This window comes from Microtus pennsylvanicus, chromosome 7 (assembly GCF_037038515.1).
Source record: "Microtus pennsylvanicus isolate mMicPen1 chromosome 7, mMicPen1.hap1, whole genome shotgun sequence".
In the NCBI taxonomy this organism is placed as follows: domain Eukaryota; kingdom Metazoa; phylum Chordata; class Mammalia; order Rodentia; family Cricetidae; genus Microtus; species Microtus pennsylvanicus.
The window spans coordinates 115,624,410-115,646,428 of NC_134585.1; the positions used below are offsets into that span (position 1 = coordinate 115,624,410).

A 22,019-nucleotide genomic window follows, 5' to 3' on the forward strand; every position below is an offset into this window, starting at 1 on the left:
TATGGCAATGCTTGTCAAGATGTGAGCTAACTGATCATTGTCCCAGGCCAGCTTCTGCAGTGTTGCCCAAGAAAGATCACCTTGCTTAAGGTGACAAGGTGATTCTCAGAAACAGGTTGCTCATTGTCGTGGGTAACTGCCCTTCTCTTTGGTTTATATATAATATCAACATATCAGAGAAAAGTCAATATATGAGAGGAAATAAATATATTGATATGTCCTGAAAGGTGCCTGGTAAGCACATGGCTGTAGACAGCCCTTTTTCCATCCCCTGTTTTCTTCCTGTAGGACCCATTTCACAATCATTTATTTAAAGTTATCACTGAAACTTAGAGACGGCTACAACAGCTGGGGAATTGTGTCCCTGTGTGCACAGAAACACACAGACTAGTAAGAAAGGGGTGAAACTTTGGCCATTTTTGGCAGAGAATGCTGGGTCAGGCTGATGCAGACAGAGGGTGCCTGACGTGAGAGGAAAGGACCCAGAACAGTGGGGCAGACTGATGCTTGACGGAGCTCAGAACAGCAACTTGGGTTTGACCTCAGACCTCCACTGTCAGCAGTGCCTCCAAGAAAAACCACACAAACACAACAAGGGTTCTCTTTCTGTCTCCTGGTCACCAAAAGCACAATCCATTAACGGGAAAGGTGATAGCAAGAGACGGTGGAAGCAGGAAGGTGTAACGTGAAGAAATTCTTTCATGGGTGTTGTCCAAATGGATTGGGAGAGCAGCTGATCGAGCAGAGTGATTTGGTTCTAAAAACTGCACAGAGACGAACACACTAGGGTTAGGACAGGACGCAAGGCTGTAGAAGGCAGGCTCTACCTGGTCAAAATGGACACAGGGTTATCCTCCAAGTGGGTGAGCAGCTTAGTGGACTGGATTGAAAAACACACTCAGGAAATTAACTTGGCACTAAAACATTTAAATATAAGAGATGAGAAGGTGACAAACTTGAAGTGTTTAAACTGGAATTATATGATAAACTGAACCACTTTTTCTTGATGTTGGTCTCTTGGTGTTGGTTGAGGAGGGAGGGATTTCTAGCTGAGCCGTGCTCCCTGATGAAGTCCTCCTAGAGCAAAATGTGCTGCTGAATTCTTAATAAAGGCCAACTGGAAACAGTGGTGGGATGAAGACAAGGCTCACAGAAGAGGTATCTTTTCCAGCCTTTCCCGAGCTCCTTGTCACTTTTACCTGCTTCTATGGGAGCAGAGGGTGACTCTAACAGAGAAATCTTTCTCCAGCCTGGTGTACAAAACGATCGCCATGCAAATCAGAGGTTAGGAAAATGGCGTGTGTGTTTGTGTGTGTGTGTGTGTACACGCATGCACACAAGTGAGTACACACACAAATGTGTGCAATTGTGTAACATTCTTGCTTCGCATATCTCTTCAAAGATCAGCTCCCAATGCACCAAGGCTACTATCTGAGGACCAGGATTCAAGCGACTGAAAGTGTTGTGCTAGGGACAGTGTCCATGGAAACTTCTATCACACTTCCTGGAGTTCTGAAGGTGTGGGTGATGCTGGGATTAACAGTGAGTGCTGCTATCTTGGCTAGTGGTTCAGATAGCCCACCAGTTCTACAAGATGTAGTTAACCCTACTACTATGTGGGAGAGAGGCTATTTATTAGGCTACCATTGCTGCATGCAATCTAGATGAGCAAGTGGCCTCACCTAATGTCCCTTCCAAGCTTGAAAATGTTTGGCTGTTGGTGAATTGGGAGAAAAGGAGGAGCCCCTGAGAGAAGAGAAAGGAATAACTGGGCTCTACCTGGAAGGGGATCTTTCCTTACATCTACACCTCCAGCGAATCTAGAGTAAGACACAGTACTATGTCATAACCCAATTACACAAGATTCCTGGAAAGATGAAAGTGTAAGTTTGCAAAAAACCTTGCTTTGTAACCTGATGGCGAGGAAAAAGGAAGTGTGCTGGCTGATTCTGGCCTTCGAAATGTATTCACATAGCATAAAGCATGGAACTTACTAATAAAGGTTAAATAAAATTCCATCGATATGGCAGATTCTTGAGGACATTTCTATTTGACATGAGGGATTTAGGGATTAGGGATATATATATATATATCCCTATATATATATATATATATATATATATATATATATATATATATATATATATCAGACTGTGGATTTGCTATTATCCCCTAAATGTGTTTTTTTCTCTATGGTATGTGATTCAAACCTCACTCCAAAATGGGTTGTACCTTATGGGCAGAGCCTTCCTAGTCCAAACATCGTCTGTCCCACACCCTCAAGGAAGAAATGCTGAGGGATTTCAAAAGACAGATCTTACGAGGTCACCCATCCAATCAGATAACACTTGGATCCTCTGAATCCTATCTTGTTTCAGCAAAATTGTACATGATTCCAGTATGCCCATAAATGAAGTCGTCAAAACAGATGCCCAATGACAGGCTTCCTGTGTGTCCAGGTCACCGGACCCGTTCAGGTCCCTGGAGGATATTCCCCAAGGACATAAAAACTCTGGATCTCTTTCTTTGTGCCTCACCTTTTGTAGCCAACAAAGTAAACATTTCTCCGAGTTCTGCGAACTGCTTATGTAACTTGATTGTGTGCAGTGAGTTTGGGGCCCTGTCCGAAGCACACCCTGGGCTTGCAACAGGCATCTGGGAAAGCAGAAATCTTGGGACACAACCACACCCTGAAGGCCTTACAGTTTCTGGGTATACATTGAAACGCGTTGCTTAGTGCTGTGGAGAAACCTTCCTGCGTCTTGCCATCTGAGTTAGGAGACGTTGGTGGGAGAAACTGGGCTTGAGTCATCCCTGGCTCTCTCTTTTCAGTCATCTCTCACTGGACCTGCTTCCTGTGTTGACCATGCCCGGGTGGAGCTGCCTGGTGACAGGGGCAGGAGGGTTTTTGGGCCAGAGGGTCGTCCACTTGCTGGTGCAGGAGAAGGATCTGGAAGAGGTCAGAGTCCTGGACAAGGTCTTCAGGCCGGAAACCAAGGAGGAATTTTTCAGTAAGTCAACTTGAGGATCTGGTGTTGTTGGGTCCACAAGGTTGTACAATGATGGGGGACACACCCATCAAAGTCTATTAAACCAGAAGCAAACTTTATTCCAGTAAAAGAAAAAAAATATCCGTGGGGTACACAAAGCTTCTCATCTAGCTGAGAGACCACAGTTGGAGATGAATCTGCATGGCTGTGGTGATGGGCTACTTTTGAACTCCCCCTTTTTATAGCAAGAAGCAAGCACTAGGCATGAACAGAAGAATTTCTACAATCTTGAGGTAAAACTCAGACACAAATTGCCTTCTTTATAACTTCCATTAACAGGGTTTTTCAGTTAAACTAATGTTTGTACTTTGCCCATTGTTTCTCTTTGGCGCTTTCTGATGGTGTTTACCTAAGCTCTGCCCCTCCCCTGATAATGCCAGTTGCGTATAGCAGGGAAGGGTAAGGGATAATGCACAGCCAAGAAGTCGTGTATATCCCATTAAAGGTTAACTTAGCTCACATCAGTTGTTAGTCAAGAGTAGTTGGGGGGTTATCTAAAAGCCGGCCCTGCGTTTGCACAGGGCCGCTTCAGCCTTGCAGACAGAGCTATGGGTTGTAAAGCAAAGTAACCCACTCTTAACTGTCAATCCTTAAGCTGCTAAGAAAGCTGCTGACATCCTGGTCATATTCTCCTGGGCTTACAACTTTATGTTTCTCCATTTCCCCGTTCTTATGTCTGGAACCTTCATTTCTATATTCTTCGTCTTGGACTCTTTAGGCACGTGACTGCATAACCATAGCTGATTGGATGACTGGATGCCTGGAGGGCTCCTCCCTTGTCAAGTAAATGAAAAACGCTAGCAGTCATAACACTTCCCAGTCCACATTAATCGGGAAGAAACAGACCACACAGCATAAAAAACACTGTACACTTGGGGAAGACTACGGGTTATCTCTCCCGTCTGCTCTTCAATGCAGACTTGCCAATCGCCAGGTAATATCCATAAAGATTATTAAGCTGGAGGTTTTGGTGCTAGCTCCCTGTCTCTCCTAATTGCTACCCATCTAGTTGTTTGTTTTGTTGTGGTTTTCTCTGTTGCAGTGGGGGCGTGGGTGGAGGGTGGGGGGGTGTCGTTCTTTTAGTGTCTTGGGTAGAGGTCAAATAAAAGGAGTAAAATGATATAAAAGGGAGAAGAATAGACAGAGGCAGAGATAAGAAAGGAGGAGGGGCAGCCAGGCAGCCAGGAAAACACAGAGACGGAGACTGAGCTCTGAGGTAGTGAGTTTTCTGAGCAATTGCTCGAGGTCACACCAAGGGACCAACGCAAAGCCAGTGTGAGCAGCACAGCCCATGCCTCACCTGGGCTGTTCTTACATTCGCTTCATCGTTCCTCACTGCTGTTTGTCATCACTGAGAAAAAGACGGCAGAATTCACTGGGCCAGGCCTTTATTCCTTTGCCAATTTGTTATCTCGGGTACAACTGGACGAGCTGATTTCATGGGATATTTTAACCACCTCTTCAACCCCTGTCATTAAACAAGCCTTGCAGGGAAAGTAGGAAAGGAGGCTCACTCTCACCTGGACAGCAAGGACTTTGAGCTGGAAAAATAAAGATGATTATAGCAACGTCATCTGATTAATGAGGATCGCAGATCAAGCCCGAGGTTCTCTCAATTAATTTTGCCTTGGCCCCAGAATCTTCAGTGTTTCCCATTGTCTATATTTGCCTCAAGCTAGTTCTTTGACCTCCTCCACAGCATCAAGGGTAAACGTCAAATACTTAGGGATCTGCCCTACACACAGGACCGCCCCACCCCAACCCTTTGAGAGAACCCTTAATCCTCTACATTACTTCCTTATCTCCGACCTCTTCCAAGGTCAATTTGCTCCTCTATTGGCTTGAATGCTGCTTCCAGAAATCACGTACGAACACACAGCCAATTCTATTAGCTAGAATCCCAATATCTCAGCAATATTTGTAAGTAGCCAGGCCTTGGTCTGGAGGAAGAGCGCCCCATGAGTACCGTTAGGGGGAATGGATAGAGGCCCTGCAGAACGGTAAGAGCTGAGACTCCTGTCCGTGTGTGTGCTTTCTGTGCCAGCCTCTCTGGTGCCTTCTGGGGCAATAGCTCATTAGCTCTGTACAACCTTCCTGGAATGTAGTTACTGTGTTCCCCCCGCCCCCGCCACTATCTCTGAGGACAAATAGATACAGAAGTTAACTGTCTTGCCCAAATAGCACAGCTAAAATCAACCAATCGAATGGGAGCCCAGGAAATTTAGCTGCAACCTTTATGCGCTTCACACTCTCTGTGAGTAGAAGTTTCCTGGGGTCTCTCTCTCTGACACAATTCTCATGAGAGCAACACTCCACCAGGTGGCTGCGCAATATTTGCCACACCCTGGTCTCCTAGATAAGGTTGCAGCTGTGGCTCCAACAGGAAACACTCTTAGAGGCTTCTCCTGGGATCTCGGGGTCTCCAAATAGCTCATGGATAAGAATATATGTTAATAGAGATCTGGATTCCTCCTGTCCTGTCAAGGCGACATCCCTGAACCAGTCTGTCTAAATCAGTAGTGAAAGAGAAGATGGATGACATGGGCAGATAGGATCATAATCTGGGAATTTAACCCTCTGCTAGGTACCGGCTTTCTCCTGAGAAGTCCCCTGCTTGCCCCTCTGTCCTTCAGGGATGTCCTGCAGTTGCTGGAGGAGAGGAGGGGTTGCAGAGAGGACACACTCATTCGAGACTTAGCAAACCTTGGTATTTGTGTCTCTGGAGATGTTTCCTCAGCTCCGAATTTCTCCTGCCCTCCTAGCTGCTATCTGGCTCCCTTGGCAATTTCAGTTCAGTGACTTTAATCCGCCTCTGAAAACCTGATTCCAAGCAACCCCAGAGAATGGGGCTAGAGGTGCCAGTGGAGATAGGTCAAGTGAGGTCCCTCAGTTGGTGCCCCCATACCTGTGCCCCCACTTTCCTCATCAGAGGGCCAGGCTCTAGGAAGTGTGGAGAGGAAATAAGGAAGCTCCGAAAGTTGGGTGCAAATTAAGAAGCCAAAGCAAACACAGGGCACTGGTGAAGACAGCGTGTGTCACACTGGCACACAGTTCATTTTGAGAGTTGAGTGGCAAAATGACAGGCAGTGCTCTCTGTGGGTGGCAGAGGAACCCAAAGGTACTGGCATTGTACCTACTGCCTTGGCATAGACGGCTGTAAGGGAGTCCCTGGAGAGCCTGTTGCAACATAGACTTCTGGGTTTTTGGTAATATCTCGTAGGAGATACTCCATTGTACCTATACCTGAACCCATCCTATGTCTTGAAACTTACTCTATAGACCAGTCTGGCCTTGAACTTACAGAGATCTGCCTGCCTCTGCCCTTACCCCCCCCCCCACGTGCTGGGATTAAAGGTGTGCGCCACTCCCTGCCAGGGAGCCTATCCTATTTCTCTTGCCGGCACCTCTACTCTCGTGGGTCTTTTAAGACAAGCAATTGGTGCTCCATTCCCTCTTCCTTTTGTGCTCAGCACAAGCCCGGAAAATATCAGGCTTTGACAAGGGGAGTATGGGGGGAGACACATCCCTAAGATTCATATCTGTGTGACTTCCTTCTCTACTCCTCTCCGCTAGGAACAGGGTCTTCCTCATCATAACCCTGGGACAGACATTCTGATTGCTAATCTCACTTCTACCCAGTCCGCTCCTATCCCAACCCCGTCACACTCCCAGTCCCCCACCCCCATTAACTCCTGACTCTCCTTGATGAATGGATCAACTTCCCCCCACTTTCTTGAACCAATTTCACACCCTGGGCACATTTGATTGCTTGCTAATCTGGTTTGTTTCCTGCAGTGGGAAAGAATGCTTTTTTTTTTTACTTCCTTCCATATATCAGGCCTCTTCTCTGACTTTGCTACTGTAGCAATTCTCGATAACCTAGATAACTGATTGACATCTGTGCACAGGGAACATCCCAGCCCACAGAAAAGCCTCCCAATGACCTGTCGTGTGTTCCACAGACCTACAGACAAAGACCAAGGTGACCGTGCTGGAAGGAGACATCCTGGATGCCCAGTACTTGAGGAGAGCCTGCCAAGGCATCTCTGTTGTCATTCACACTGCGGCCATCATTGATGTCATGGGTGACATTTCCAGAGAGACCGTCATGGATGTTAATCTGAAAGGTACAGTATTTGGAAGTTGAAACTTGGGAAGCTGAAAGTGTCAACACAGATCAGGAAGGGGATCTCTCATCAGGGAACATGACTGAGTTGAATGTCTCTGCTCAGCAGACCCAGCTGGAAGAGCTCAGGGCTGTTACAAGGCTATGGCTCAGCACATAGAAAGTGGGTGAAAAAAAAAAAAGAAAGAAAGTGGGTGACCTAGGATGTAAATCACATCTATGCCACTTCAACTTCAAGCTAACCGTTGTCCTTCATGTCCATGAGACTGGACTCCAACCCCAGGCATTTGATAGCCATCCACCCAGTGCCTCCCTAGGGTCAGACCTAGCCTAGACCCTGCAGGCAAGCTGTTAGTTCTGAGAGTGCTTCAGGCCTCACAAGGGTCTGCCCTTATGGGAATTCCCAGCAGGGAACACTCAGCTCCTCTTAGTTTTCTACCCAGAGAAACAGATGAGGTCAGTCAGTGCTGGCTTCCAGAATGAAAATTAGAAGGAATATTCATCACCTCTTCTTTGTATAACTGAGTAAAGTCACAGACAAAAGCAAGAATCTTTAACACTGTATATACAATCTGGAACACCAGCTGTATCTCTACTTCCCCCCAAAACCCAGCAATTATTATTCTAAACCTCAGACTAGTTGTCCTTGTGACAGTTTAGATTATCATCAAATGACAAAAAAGCTGTGACTAGGAAATGTCTATGTAACATGCTCATCACCTGTACACAATTGGATTTGACCTTGGACCATTTTAATTCTCGAACAGTTCTTAGTTAAAAAGAACTATTCTTGTTCATAATCTAAGAATATGATCTTCTGCTTCTGTACATTTAAAAGAAAAGCATGAATTTATATGAATGAACGTATAATTATTTCATGGACTCATTAGGCATGGACAAGCAAGAAGCCTAGGTGCCTTTGAAAATAAAAGAAACACACACTCATGCATGCAAACACTCACAGGGCAGTGAGCATAAAACCCTAAAGATTCTTGCTCTTTGTAATCCACTGTTGTCCCTAAGTTATAGCATGGTAGCTGGGAGACCAGGGCACAGAAAATGCATGTGATGTGATGTGTAATAGCTGCTCTGTTACACTAAAGATGAAAAGAATTATGAAGGTGTGGACATGGTGAACCCCCTGGATTATCTATGTCATGACCCTGACAATGTGTTGTCTGTGCTTAGGTACCCAGAACCTGTTGGAGGCCTGTGTCCAGGCAAGTGTGCCAGCCTTCGTCTACACCAGTTCAGTTGAGGTTGCAGGGCCCAGCTCCTACAAGGAGATTATCATGAACGGCAATGAAGAGGAACAACGTGAAAACACAAGCTCTCATCCATACCCATACAGCAAGAAGATGGGTGAGAAGGCAGTGCTGGCAGCCAATGGGCGCACCCTGAAAGATGGCGGCACTTTGCATACTTGTGCCTTAAGGCCTATGTACATCTATGGGGAGGGAAGCCGATTCCTTTCTGATATAATAATTAATGCCCTCAAGAATAATGCTATTCTGAGCTCTACTGGCAAATTCTCCAAAGCCAACCCAGTGTATGTGAGCAATGGGGCCTGGGCACACGTTCTGGCTGCCAGGGGCCTACGAGACCCCAAGAAGTCACCAAACATCCAAGGACAGTTCTACTATATTTCAGATGACACTCCTCACCAAAGCTATGATGATTTAAATTACAACCTGAGCAAGAAATGGGGCTTATGCCCTGATTCCAGTTGGAGCCCTCCCCTGCCCCTGCTGTACTGGCTTGCCTTCCTGTTGGAAGTGGTGAGCTTCCTGCTGCGTCCAATCTACAACTACCAGCCTCCCTTCAATCGCCACTTGATCACAGTGTCAAATACTGTGTTCACCTTCTCCTACAAGAAAGCTCAGCGAGATCTGGGCTATGAGCCTCTTGTCAGCTGGGAGGAAGCCAGGGAGAAAACTTCAGAGTGGATCGGGTCACTAGTGGAGCAGCACAAGGGGACACTGAACACAAAGACTCAGTGACGATGGCAGGGACATGGCCCTGGGTGCCCTCAAGAAATATTTGTCAGGTCCTCCAGAAGGGACAGAGGCACAACCCAGGTCCTGCGGCCTCCCTTTCACACAGAGACCAACTCAGTCTCTTCCTCATTCACCCCAGCTTTGCCGGTCACTGCCCCAGCCACAGGCTTTCCTCAGCACCAGCCCAGAGCACACGGCTCCTAATTCCAAACTATTCAGACCCCATGGATCTGAGAGGTCTCGTTGCTTAACCTCCCCATAACATATGTCTCATTTTGAGAAATTTCCCACTGCTTTATAAAAATCAAGTAAAGGAACAATAAATATTTGCTAATACTTTATCTGCAATCGGTGCTTTTCTGTTCTATTCCTCTACCCTGTCCAGACAAGGATCAGAAAAAGATTGGAGATCTTAGGCAGACAGAGGAAAATCAGGGCAGGGTGAGGGATATGAGACTAATCCCTGCCCCTTGTCTCAGGGGTGTCCTAGATGACTAGATGACTGTATTTAATGGAATAGGGAACAACCCTGAGAGAAGCAAGGCTAAAGTCACAATGGCTCCAGGAGATTCTCCAGCGGGGACAGGAGGAGATTCCCTCCAATGGACATTGTCAGAGTCACAGCTTCCCTCACAGCTAAATCTACACGTGTCTGTCTGATGGTTTGTGTTGCAGTTTTCCTGTAAAATTGTTAGGAGGAGAACAGTGGGCAGAGGCTAAGAATGTTTCTCTCCCTAGCTCTGGACAGAACTGTAAAGAAACCCACTTCCCCTGGCAACCTAATGTCTCAGAGTTTTCTGTTTCTAAAGCACAGAGAATTGTATCTCAAATCCCAGACTCCTGGGACCAGTTGTGTGTAAGCTTAGACAGCAGAGGGTAGCTGTAGGTTGATACACTGGGATTGGCAGAAGTTGCTGGAGGTGAGAGAGATATCCCCTTTTCCAAGCATGGTGGCACCAACTGCCTATAAGGGGATATTGAGAATGGGCAATGGGCTCCATCATGGCCTAATTTGGAAGGAAGCTGTGCTATTGGGTTTGTGGTTGGAAAGTTCTCGGAAGCTGTTCTTAGGAATTCTAAATCTTCTCACTTACCTTTGTTGGTTTCAAAAAAAATGTGAAAGTGTAGTTGCTTTTGTTGTTGTTGTTGTTGTTTTACTCTTTATATTTGAGGATCACCATCCAGCTCCCAAATTAACACAGGGACTTATTCTGACTTACGAATTCCTGGCCTTAGCCTGCTTTGTTTTTAGCTAGCATTTCTTAACTGATATTATCCCATCTACCTTTTGCCTCTGGGCTTTTATCTTGCTCTATTCTGTATACCTCTCTTTATGCCTTACTCTGAGGCTTGCTGTGTAGCTGGGTGATTGGTATCCTTTCCCTTTCTCCATTCCTCACTCCTCCATCCCTCTTCCCTGATTTCTCCTCCTACTTATTCTCTCTGCCTGCCAGTCCAGCTCATCCATTCTCCTGCCTAGCTATTGGCCACTCAGCTCTTTATTAGACCATCAGGTGTCTTAGACAGACACAGTAACACCATTTTAAAGAGTTTAACAAATGGAACATTAAAGAAAGCAACACATCTTTGCATCATTAAACAAATATAGAGCAGCATAAAGGACTGTAACACATCTTTAACTAATATTTCACAGTGAAGAGTGCCTGCTTCTTAGACCCTCTGCTTAAGGCAGTGGCCCCAGGGCATGGGAACACATTGCATACAGTTCTGGGTAAGAAACATGTGCATCAGGATTGCTGTCCCATGGGAGTCTCTTCTCCTCATGCCTGAACTGCACAGGACCCAGACTCCAGAATCCATGCAGACACTCTCCCCTACCATGGGTTTAAGATTCCACACCTGGGGCTGAACGCAGCACTGGCCCTCTCTCCCTTGGGTGTGCAAGGAAGCTGAATGGGGCTTTGGAAGTTTGTGTTCTACAAATCCGTTTGTAATTCCCCGAGGTGGCTTATGACAAACAGAAATCAGGGGTTTGGGTTGATCAAGTGTGAGCTTTAGCCAGAGCCTGCCGCTCTGCCCCTAGAGGCCCTGGGAATGGACAGCCTTCACTAACATTCTATATAACATGGCATTTCTGAGCCTGATAAGTTTGTGTCTGGGTCTGTGAAGACTGGCCTAATGAAGGAAAGAACAATGTAGTTACAATAGTTCTCTCTACGAATGTCCCCTCCAGCCCACTCTTGTAAGGAGGAACAAAACCCTTAATTGAAGTGTCAGATATCTGACCCCATGACCTACACAGGCCTCACAGGGAACCATAGCAGAAGAATATATCCCATTTCTGGTATGGAAGAAACTACAGGACTTTGTCACCCCATATCCTGAGCTTTGTCACATATACTTTAGGATCTGGCCCTCCTCACACATGAAAAGACAATGCCTAGCCCTTCGTGGCACTCTGGGGAGGAACCCTCACTAAGCACTGCACCTCAATGATTCCACAACACCCATCCAGCATTCAGTCTCACTTCACCTTCTGAGAAGATCCTCTAATAAAATAAACTAAAACAAGGCATTCAGCACACTTCATCTACCCTTGGAGTTCTGAAAAGTAAATGATTTGGGTATCTGTTATGGCTATATATCTGTGTCAATTGAACTTTTCATTCTGCCTAGTATAAGTTACAGTTCTTGTTGTATCTAACCTAAAGTCAGTTTTGTAAATGTGTATGTATAAGTATATGAACATTATTGTTAAATTATGCATTTCTTATTTATTTTGTATGTGCGTGCATGTGTGTGTGTGTGTGTGTGTGTGCCTATGAACCACAGCAGTGTGTATAAAAGACAAAGGCCAACATATTGGAGTTAATCCCAGGGATTGAACTCAGATTAATAGTCTTTCGTGAAGGAGGCTTTTCCTGCTAAACAATCTCACCAGCCCTTAAGCTGAAGTTGTCAATGGATGCAGAGACTGTGTCTCTGTCTGATAGGCCCCAGTCCATTTCTCTTTTCTCTGTTGCTTCTCAAAAAATAAATATATTAGGGAAGGTTCTTAATCAACTCACTCGGGCTAAAATGTTAGCATTTAGGAGTTAATTCTTAGCACAGGCAATTACTTCTCAGATGTATCTCTGAGTTCAAGATCAACCTCATTCACAAAGAAGCCAGATCGAGGACAGATAGAAATACATAGAGAAACCCTGGAGAGAGAGAGAGAGAGAGAGAATTAATTGTCAAAGGAGACAAAGGGGGAAATTATATTAACTCTATCTGTTGTTCCTAGATTAGATATTTGCAAAAAGTAGAAGATACCACTTTCAAAGGAAGTAACAGGCTTGCAGGGTGATCCCCTCTACCCTTCCCCCTTCTTTTTCCTGGGGACTCCTGGAACCTTGCAGCAGATCCAGCTTTCCCCTCCTCCAACACCTCTGTGTTAGCAACCTATACCTACAAAAGCTCTCTAACTGGGACCCTAGTGGACTTGGGTAGGTGACTTCCACTCTCCCACTCCCTGAGCACCCCATCTCTTGATGTAGTCAGGTACCTTTGGCTCTTTCCTGGAGCCCCTCTTGGGCATTTTACATAACCCACCTCTATTACCCTTTGCCACCCACCAACCTGCAGAAGCACTGTCTACCAGGAAACCCACAGCCTCCACCCTCTCCTAATGTCAAAAGAGGCCAACAGAAACCAAACAACAAAGTACCCCTACAACAAAGACCAGAAATCAACATCTAAAATCACGTCAGTCATCACAAACCCAGAGGCCTAGGCACCAGTGTGAAAACACAAGGACTTCAAAGCAGCAATTATGAATATGTTCAAGGACCTTAAAGAGGACATGAAAAAATTCTCATCAAAGTCTATGAAAACACAAAGGTAAAGTCAAGGATGTGATGAAAACAGCTCAAGACATGAAAGTGGAGATGGAGTTGCTAAAGCAAAGCCAAACAGAGAGGAAACTGGAAAAGAAAACCTTGGGAAGTGAAACAAAAATCTCAGAGCACAAAACATAGAAGAGGGGGTCTCCAGTGCTGAAGACAAGGTAGCCTAAGTCATAGAAAGTATAATATCTCCACACAGCTCAGCAACCTTTGCTGGGTCACTAGGCATGGTGCTTGTGACAATTTCTGTCATCCCCACAGTTCCAGCATTCTAATGTCCATCTAATGTGCAATTACCTCTGTAAAACTGTGTGTGGCACTGTAGCGTTAGCATTCTCGCCTGTCCTTGCCAGAGACTACATTTTTTTGGTAATTTAAAAATTGTTACCTGGTTGTTTTGGTGCACACTTTTAATCCCAGCACTCGGTAGGCAGAGGCAGGCAGATCTCTGTGAGTTCTAGGCTAGCATGGTCTACCCAGTGAGTTTCAGACAGGCTCCTACAAATAGAAACTCTGTCTCAGAAAAGGAAGGAAGGAAGGAAGGAAGGAAGGAAGGAAGGAAGGAAGGAAGGAAGGAAAAAGGGGAAATGGAAAGAGGGAAGGAGGGAGGGAAGGAGAAAGAAAGAAAAGGAAAAAAATTGCTTCCCAATAACAAAATGACATATTGTCATTTTTAAAACTGTATTGACAAAGCAAAGACTAGAAATACTTTGTTCTTTTCTGAATCAAAGTACTTTGTCAGAAGTGTGTGTGTGTGTGTGTGTGTGTGTGTGTGTGTGTGTGTGTGTTCACAATCAGAGAGAGGGGGAGGGAGAGAAAGAGAGAGACAGAAAGACAGACAGAGAAAGACCTGTAAAGGCTGGAAGGCTAGAAACCATGATGAGCAGATAGCACATGTCACCATTTTCCTTTTTTATTGCTAATGAGCCCAAGCCCCTTCTGATCCAGAAACAGCAAAGAATGCAGCAGGGAGCTGGGATTAGTGTGGAAAGGAACAGGAATCATGTGGACTCCTTGGGTCATTTCTTGACCCAGACAGAGTGTTGTCTGTGCTTAGATACCCAGAAGCTGTCGGAGGCCTGTGTTTGGGCTAGTGTACCAGCCTTCATCTACACCAGCTCGGTTGAGGTTGCAGGGCCCAGCTCCTACGAGGAGATCATACTGAATGGCCATGAGCAAGAACAACATGAAAATAAATGGTCTGATCCATAGCCATACAGCAAAAAGATGGCTGAGAAGGTAGTGTTGGCAGCCAATGGGCACACCCTGAAAGATGGTGGCACTTTGCATACTTGTGCCTTAAGATCCACATACATTTTTGGGGAGGGAATCTCATTCCTTTCTGAGTCAATGATCAGGACCCTCAAAAATAATGCTATTATGGACATTACTGTCAAATTCTCCACAGTCAACCCAGAATATGTGGGCTTTGCAGCCTGAGCACACATTTGCCAGGGACCACCAAGAAGTCATCAAACATTCAAGGACAGTTCTACTACATCTCAGATGAAACTCCTCACCAAGGATGTGATGATTTAAATTACACTCTGAGCAAGGGCTGGGGCCTCTGCCTTGATTCCAGTTGGAGCCCTCCTCTATCCCTGCTGTACCAGCTTGTAATGAGGAGCAGCGGGCTGCTTCCTGCCACCCAGCTCCAGGCCACCTGGCTAGCTTATGCCCCAAAATAACAACACACAAATTGTATTCATTTAAACACTGCTTGGCCCATTAGTTTTAGCCTCTTATTGGCTAGTTCTCACATCTTGATTAACCCATTTCTAATAATCTGTGTAGCACCACGAGGTGGTGTCTTACCGGGAAAGACTCTGCATGTCTGACCTGGCGACTGGCTCCATTGCATATGACTGGGGAGAAGAGGCATGGCGTCTGTCTTACGTGCCTTACTTCACTGCCTTCTTCCTCCCAACATTCTGTTCTGTCTTCCCAGCATACCTATGTTCTGACCTATCAGGCCAAGCAGTTTTATTTATTAATCAACCAATGAAACAACAGATAGATAAAGACCCTTCTGCATCACCAGCTCCTGTTCTTAGCTGACTTTCCTTGGAAAGGAGTCAACATAGTTCATCAGGGAAACAGTTTTGAAAGCCTTCGTGTTCCCTCTGAATCCTGTTGCCAGTTAGTCAGAGGAACAACAGAGCTCCGGATTATGGGTTGCTGCTTCCTGATAGAACCCACTTAGGTTTCCTGGCTTCTATCCCCTACCCAGTCCCACATGTGATACTCTGCAGAATCAAGAGAAATCTTGAGGAACACCTGGGATGCCACATTTGCCTTAACAAATGATCCTAGTCAGAAGATGTTCTCAGTCTCTATTTCAGCTGTACAGGGCTATCCTCTGAGCCAAACAACAGCCATCTTACCAAGTTTCACTGTTCCTAAATGCAGATCAGTCCACCTGGAATAGTCAACCACTGACATGGATTTGCAGAAGAATGGGCAGGAAGATTCATGGGCCCCATCTCTGAGTGTCCAGTCACTCTATATGATCTACTTTATGCAATTCTACTCTAATTGCATGTGGCCTCGAGGAAGGGCTAGAGTAGATAGGACTAGAGAGTGGAGAGATCGTGTGTTTGGTTATGAGAAAAGTTCTCACATGACGCCAGGTATGTACAGACTTTCTAGTGTAGCCTTCTGCAGGAAGCATCCACACTCCTGTAAGTAGTCACCTCTTTGTCCTGTTCATTAGCACATTTTACACAGACAGAGCACAGATGAAAACAAAATTGGAAGTCATAGCATGTGAACAAAAGATCTGTAAAGTTTTAAATAAACAACTCCAAAAGTACCACTGAGTTTGTTTTGTGTTGGTTAACTACTGGTGGACATGAGCACCGATGCTCAGTCAGGCTTAGACCGGTGTAGCCCTGTGGCTACTGCATAGTGTCTATGACTTCGCATGAGTGTGAGCCCTGCTGTGTCTAGAAGGCCTTGTTTCCCTATGTCTTCCATTCTCTCTGGCTCTTAACATCTTTCAACCTCTTCTTCTGCACAGTTCCCTGAGTCCTGAAGGGAGGGACTTGTTGAAAACAGCCCATTTAGGATTGAGTGTTCCAAGGTCTCTCACTCTCTCTGCTTCTCATCCAGCTGTTAATCTCTGTATTCATTTTCATCCACTGCAGGATGTAGCTTCCCTGATGATGGCTGAGCAAGGCACTGATCTATGAGCATAGCAGAAGTCATTAGGACTCATTTTATTGCCACATTTCATTAACAGAAGAATATTTGGTTTCTCCTAGGTCCCTGGTCTATCTAGCCTCAGGTTCTTGGGCATTTGTGTGGTATCAGGCATGGGTTCTATCTCACAGAGCAGGCCTCCACTGTTGAGTACAGGGTGCTGTGAAACCATCTTTGTACAATGCAAATACACATCGCTCTCATTGTAAGTGAAAAGCTGGTTGGTCCGTAGCTGGACAGGAAGAGATTGATGAAACTACCTAACACAGAGAGGAAGATGAGAAGAGGAAGGATCGAGTCTGGAGTTGTGAGCAGATGCAGAGAGAAGCAAGATGGACATGCTGTACTAAGAAAAGTTACCAAGTCATGTGGAAAAGCATACTGTAGTGTGAATCCACTAGAGTCTCATAAAAGTTCTCAAGAATGGATTTAGGGAGTCTGTTTTGGTGCTAGGAAGGGTGCTGGTGGCAAAGGGCAGTAGGGGTTCCTTTGTTTTGGTAGCCTGCCTGCACAAAGGTAGGCCCTTTGTCAGTGAGGTCCCTGATGAACCGGGAACCTGGTTCCAGAAGACCCATCTGAGTGGTGAGTGTGTTCCGGACCTGCGGCAAGAGCCAGGAAATGGAATAGGGACATTCTCAGACCCCCTTGACTCCCTGATCATTCTGTAGGGGCTGCTCCCCTCTGCAGGGGCTGCTCCCCTCTGCTGAGGCTGCTCCGCTCTTCTAGGACCTCTCTCCTCCTAGTCCATCCCAGCTTGCATCCATGAACATCCTCCCTTCTTCCTCCCTTCTGTGGGGCCGCAGGATCAGCCAGCTCAACCCGTTTGGGCACTGGGACGGGTGCTGGGGACAAAGGGTGGCAGGAGTTCCTTTCCTATAACAATAACCGGAGTCAGCAACCACTGGTCATTAATATCACTTAATATCAATGGACTCAATTCACCTATAAAAAGGCACAGGCTAAGAGACTGGATACAAAAACAAGATCCAACATTCTGCTGTTTACAAGAAACACATCTCAACCACAAAGACAGACGACTACTCAACATAAAGGGTTGGGAAAAGGTTTTTTTCAAGCAAATGGACCTAAGAAACCATCGGGAGTGGTCATACTAATTTCTAACAAAACTGACTTCAAACTAATATCAATCAGAAGAGATCAAGATAGACATTTTATACTCATAACAGGAACAATTCATCAGGATGAAGTCTCAATCCTGAATATCTATGCCCCTAATATATAAGAACCCACTTATGTAAAAGAAACATTACTAGAACTAAAGGCAGACATCAAACCACACACACCAACAGTAGGAGACTTCAACACACCTCTCTCACCAAAGACAGGTCAATCAGACAGAAACATATTAGAGAATTAAGACAATTATTAAAGGTAATGAAGCAAATAGACTTAACAGACATCTATAGAACATTCCACCCAAATAGGAAATAATATACATTCTTCTCTACAGCTCGAGGAAACTTCTCGAAAATTGACCACATACTCGGTAACAAAGGAAACCTCCACAAATTCAAGAAAATATTAGTGACCACCTGTGTCTTATCAGATCACCATGGATTAAAGTTAGAATGATACAACAATGCTATCCCCAGAAAGCCGACAAACTCATGGAAACTGAACAGTCAACTACTGAACCACACCTGGGTAAAGGAAGAAATTAAGAAAGAAATTAAAGTCTGCCTTGAATTTAATGAAAATAAAGAGACAAGATACTCAAACCTATGGGACATGATGAAAGCAGTGCTAAGAGGAAAGTTCATAGCACTAAGTGCCCACTTAAAGAAAACAGGAAAAACCCCGTGCCATTCCTATGCAATGTGCTGGCTTTGTGGGAGCCTATCCAGTTTGGATGTTCACCTTCCTAGATATGGACAGAGGGGGGAGGACCTAGGACTTACCACAGGGCAGGGAACCCTGACTGCTCTTTGGACTGGAGAGGGAGGGGGAGAGGAGTGGGAGGAGGGGGAGAAGGGTGGGAGGAGGGGGAGAAGGATGGGAGGAGGGGGAGAGAAATGGGAGGTTGGGAGGAGGTGGAAACTTGGTTTTTTTTCTTCCTTTTCTCAATAAAAAAAAAAGAAAACAGAGAAAGCACACATTGGAGACTTAACAGCCCACCTGAAAGCTCTAGAAAAAAAAGAAGCAGACTCACCCAGGAGGAGTAGAAGACTGGAAATAATTAAACTGAGGGCTGAGACCAACAAAATAGGAACATAGAAAACAATCCAAAGAATCAATGAAACAAAAGTTGGAACTTGGAGAAAATCAACAAGATCAACAAACCCCTATCCAAAAAAATCAAACGACAGAGAGAGAACACGCAAATAAATAAGATCAAAATTGAAAAGGGGGACATAACCACAGACACAGAGGAAATTCAGAGACTCATTAGATCTTACTACAAAAGCCTGTATGCCACAAAACTGGAAAATGTAAAAGAAATGGACATTTTTTTAGATAAGTACCATATATCAAAGTTAAACCAAGACCAGGTGAACAATCTAAATAGACCTGTTAGTAGTGAAGAATTAGAAGCTCTTAGCAAAAACCTCCCTTCCAAAAAAATCCCAGGACCAGATGGTTTCAATGCAGAATTCTACCAGAACTTCCATGAAAACCTAATACCTATACTCCTTAATGTATTTCACAATATAGAAATAGAACAGTAATTGCCAAATTCCTTTCATGAAGCTACAGTTACTCTGATAACAAAACCTCACAAAGACTCAACCAAGAAAGAAAAGTATAGGCCAATCTCACTCATGGACCTCGATGCAAAATTCTCAATAAAATACTGGCAAACAGAATCCAAGAACACATTAGAAAAATTATCCATTATGATCAAGTAGGCTTCATCCCAGAGATGCAGGGCTGGTTCAACATACAAAAATCTATCAATGTAATCCATCATATAAATAAACTGAAAGAAAAAACCATATGATCATTTCAAAAGATGCTGAAAAAGCATTCGACAAAATTCAACACCCCTTAAGGATAAAGGTCTTGGAGAGATTAGGGATACAAGGATCATACCTAAATATAATAAAAGCTATTTACAGCAAGCCGACAGCTAACATCAAATTAAACAGAGAGAAACTCAAAGCCATCTCACTAAAATCAGGAACACGACAAGGCTGTCCACTCTCTCCATACCTCTTCAGTATAGTGCTTGAAGTTCTAGCAATAGTAATAAAACAACATAAGGGGATCAAGGGAATTCGTATTGGAAAGGAAGAAGTTAAACTTTCGTTATTTGCAGATGATATGATAGTATACATAAGCGACCCCAAAAACTCTACCAAAGAACTCCTACAGCTGATAAACACCTTTAGTAATGTGGCAGGATACAAGATCTACTCCAAAAAGTCAGTTGCCCTCCTATACAATAAGGATAAAAAAGCAGAGAGTGAAATCAGAGAAGCATCACCTTTCATGATAGCCACAAATACATAAAATATCTTGGGGTAACTCTACCAAGGAAGTGAAAGATCTATTTGACAAGAATTGTAAGTCTTTGAATAAAGAAATTGAAGAGAACACCAGAAAAGGGAAAGATCTCCCTTGCTCTTGGCTTGGGAGGATCAACATAGCAAAAATAGCAATTCTACTAAAAGCAATCTATAGATTCAATGCAATGCCCATCAAAATCCCATCAAAATTCTTCACAGACCTTGAGAGGATAATAATCAACTTCATCTGGAAAAACAAAAAACCCAGGATAGTCAAAACAATCTTATACAATAAAGGAATGTCTGGAGGCATTACCATCCCTGGCTTCAAACTCTATTACAGAGCTACAATATTGAAAACAGCTTGGTATTGGCATAAAAACAGAGAAGTCGACCAATGTCATTGATTAGAAGACCTGGATTTTAACCCACAAACCTATGAACACCTGATTTTTCGATAAAGGAGCTAAAAGTATACAATGGAAGAAAGAAAGCATCTTCAACAAATGGTGCTGGCATAACTGGATGTCAATCTGTAGAAGAATGAAAATAGATCCATATCTATCACCATGCACAAAACTCAAGTCCAAATGGATTAAAGACCTCAATATCATTCTGAACACACTGAACATGATAGAAGAGAAAATGGGAAGTACTCTACAACACATGGGCACAGGAGACCTCTTCCTACATATAACTTCAGCAGCACAGATATTAAGGGCAACATTGAATAATTGGGACCTCCTGAAACTGAGAAGTTTCTGAAAGCAAAGGACACTGTCACTAAGGCAAAAAAGCAACCCACTGATTGGTAGAAGATCTTCACCAACCCCGCAACAGACAAAGGTGTGATCTCCAAAATATATAAAGAACTCAAGAATCTAGACTTTAAAATGCTAATCAACCCAATTAAAAAAATTGGCACTGAACTGAACAGAGAATTCTCAACAGAAGAAGTTCAAATGACCAAAAGAAACTTAAGGTCATGCTCAACTTCCTTAGCAATCAGGGAAATGCAAATCAAAACAACTTCGAGATACCATCTTACACCTGTCAGAATGGCTAAAATCAAAAACACCAATGATAGCATTTGTTGGGGAGGGTAAGAGTAAGGGGTACACTCACCCATTGCTGGTGGGAATGCAACCTTGTGAAAACACTTTGGAAAGCAGTGTGGTGGTTTCTCAGGAAATTTGGGATCAACCTTCCCCTGGATCCAGGAATACCACTCTTGGGAATATACCCAAAAGGTGCCCTATCATATTACAAAAGTATATGCTCAACTATGTTCATAGCAGCATTGTTTGTAATAGCCAGAACCTGGAAACAACCTAGATGCCCTTCAATGGAAGAATGGATGAAGAAAGTGTGGAATATATACATATTAGAGTAGTACTCAGCGGTAAAAAACAATGACATCTTGAATTTTGCATTCAAATGGATGGAAATAAAAAAACACTATCCTGAGTGAGGTAAGCCAGACCCAAAAAGATGAACATGGGATGAACTCACTCATATTTGGTTTCTAGCCATAAATAAAGGACATTGAGCCTATAATTCGTGATCCTAGAGAAGCTAAATAAGAAGGTGAACCCAAAGAAAAACATATAGTTATCCTCCTGGATATTGAAAGTAGACAAGATTGCTGGGGAAAAACTGGGTACTGGGGGTAGGGTGGGATGGGGGAAAGGGGAGATGGGGAGAGAAAAGTAAGAAGTAGAGGATGGGAAGAACTTGGGGGAATGGGATGGTTGGGATAAAGGAAAGGTAGATATGGGAGAAGGGAAGTATATATCTTAATTAAGGGAGCCAATTTTAGAGTTGGCAAGAGACTTGACCCTAGAGGGGTTCCCAGGTTTCTAGGGAGATGTCCCCAGCTAGTTCCTTGGGCAGTTGAGGACAGGGAGCCTGAAATGGCCCTGTCCTATAGTCATACTGATGAATATCTTGCATATCATCATAGAACCTTCATCTGGCGATGGAAGGAGATAGAGATAGAGACAGAGACCCACATTGGAGCACCGAACTGAGCTTTGTGGGAGCCTAGGCTGTTTGGATGCTCACCTTCCTAGACCTGGATGGTGGAGGGAGGACCTTGGACTTCCAACAGACAGGGAACTCTGACTGCTCTTTGTGCTGGAGAAGGAGGGGGAGGGGCGTGGGGAAGGGGGAGGGAAATGGGAGGTGGAGGCAGGGAGGAGGAAGAAATTTTTAATAAAATATAAAAAAAAGAATGGATTGAGGTATATAATAGGGGTAAACACTCACTGATACTCAATGAGTTAGATGCCACCACGGATCCAGCTACTTAAGTATAGTCGTTCTGCCCA

At 44.4% G+C, this 22,019-nt stretch overlaps 1 protein-coding gene and 1 pseudogene across 1 annotated transcript; both read left to right on the plus strand.

Moving 5' to 3' along the window:
* The first annotated feature begins 2,845 nt into the window (after positions 1-2,845).
* Positions 2,846-9,521, plus strand: LOC142853901 (3 beta-hydroxysteroid dehydrogenase/Delta 5-->4-isomerase type 2-like). The gene is made up of 3 exons (XM_075979056.1): positions 2,846-3,011; positions 7,013-7,177; positions 8,365-9,521. The coding sequence occupies exons 1-3, from the start codon at positions 2,867-2,869 to the stop codon at positions 9,174-9,176; spliced, it is 1,122 nt and encodes a 373-aa protein (XP_075835171.1). The 5' UTR covers positions 2,846-2,866; the 3' UTR covers positions 9,177-9,521.
* A 4,394-nt stretch (positions 9,522-13,915) lies between these two features.
* LOC142854061 (3 beta-hydroxysteroid dehydrogenase/Delta 5-->4-isomerase type 1-like) lies at positions 13,916-15,263 on the plus strand (annotated as a pseudogene).
* Positions 15,264-22,019: the final 6,756 nt, after the last annotated feature.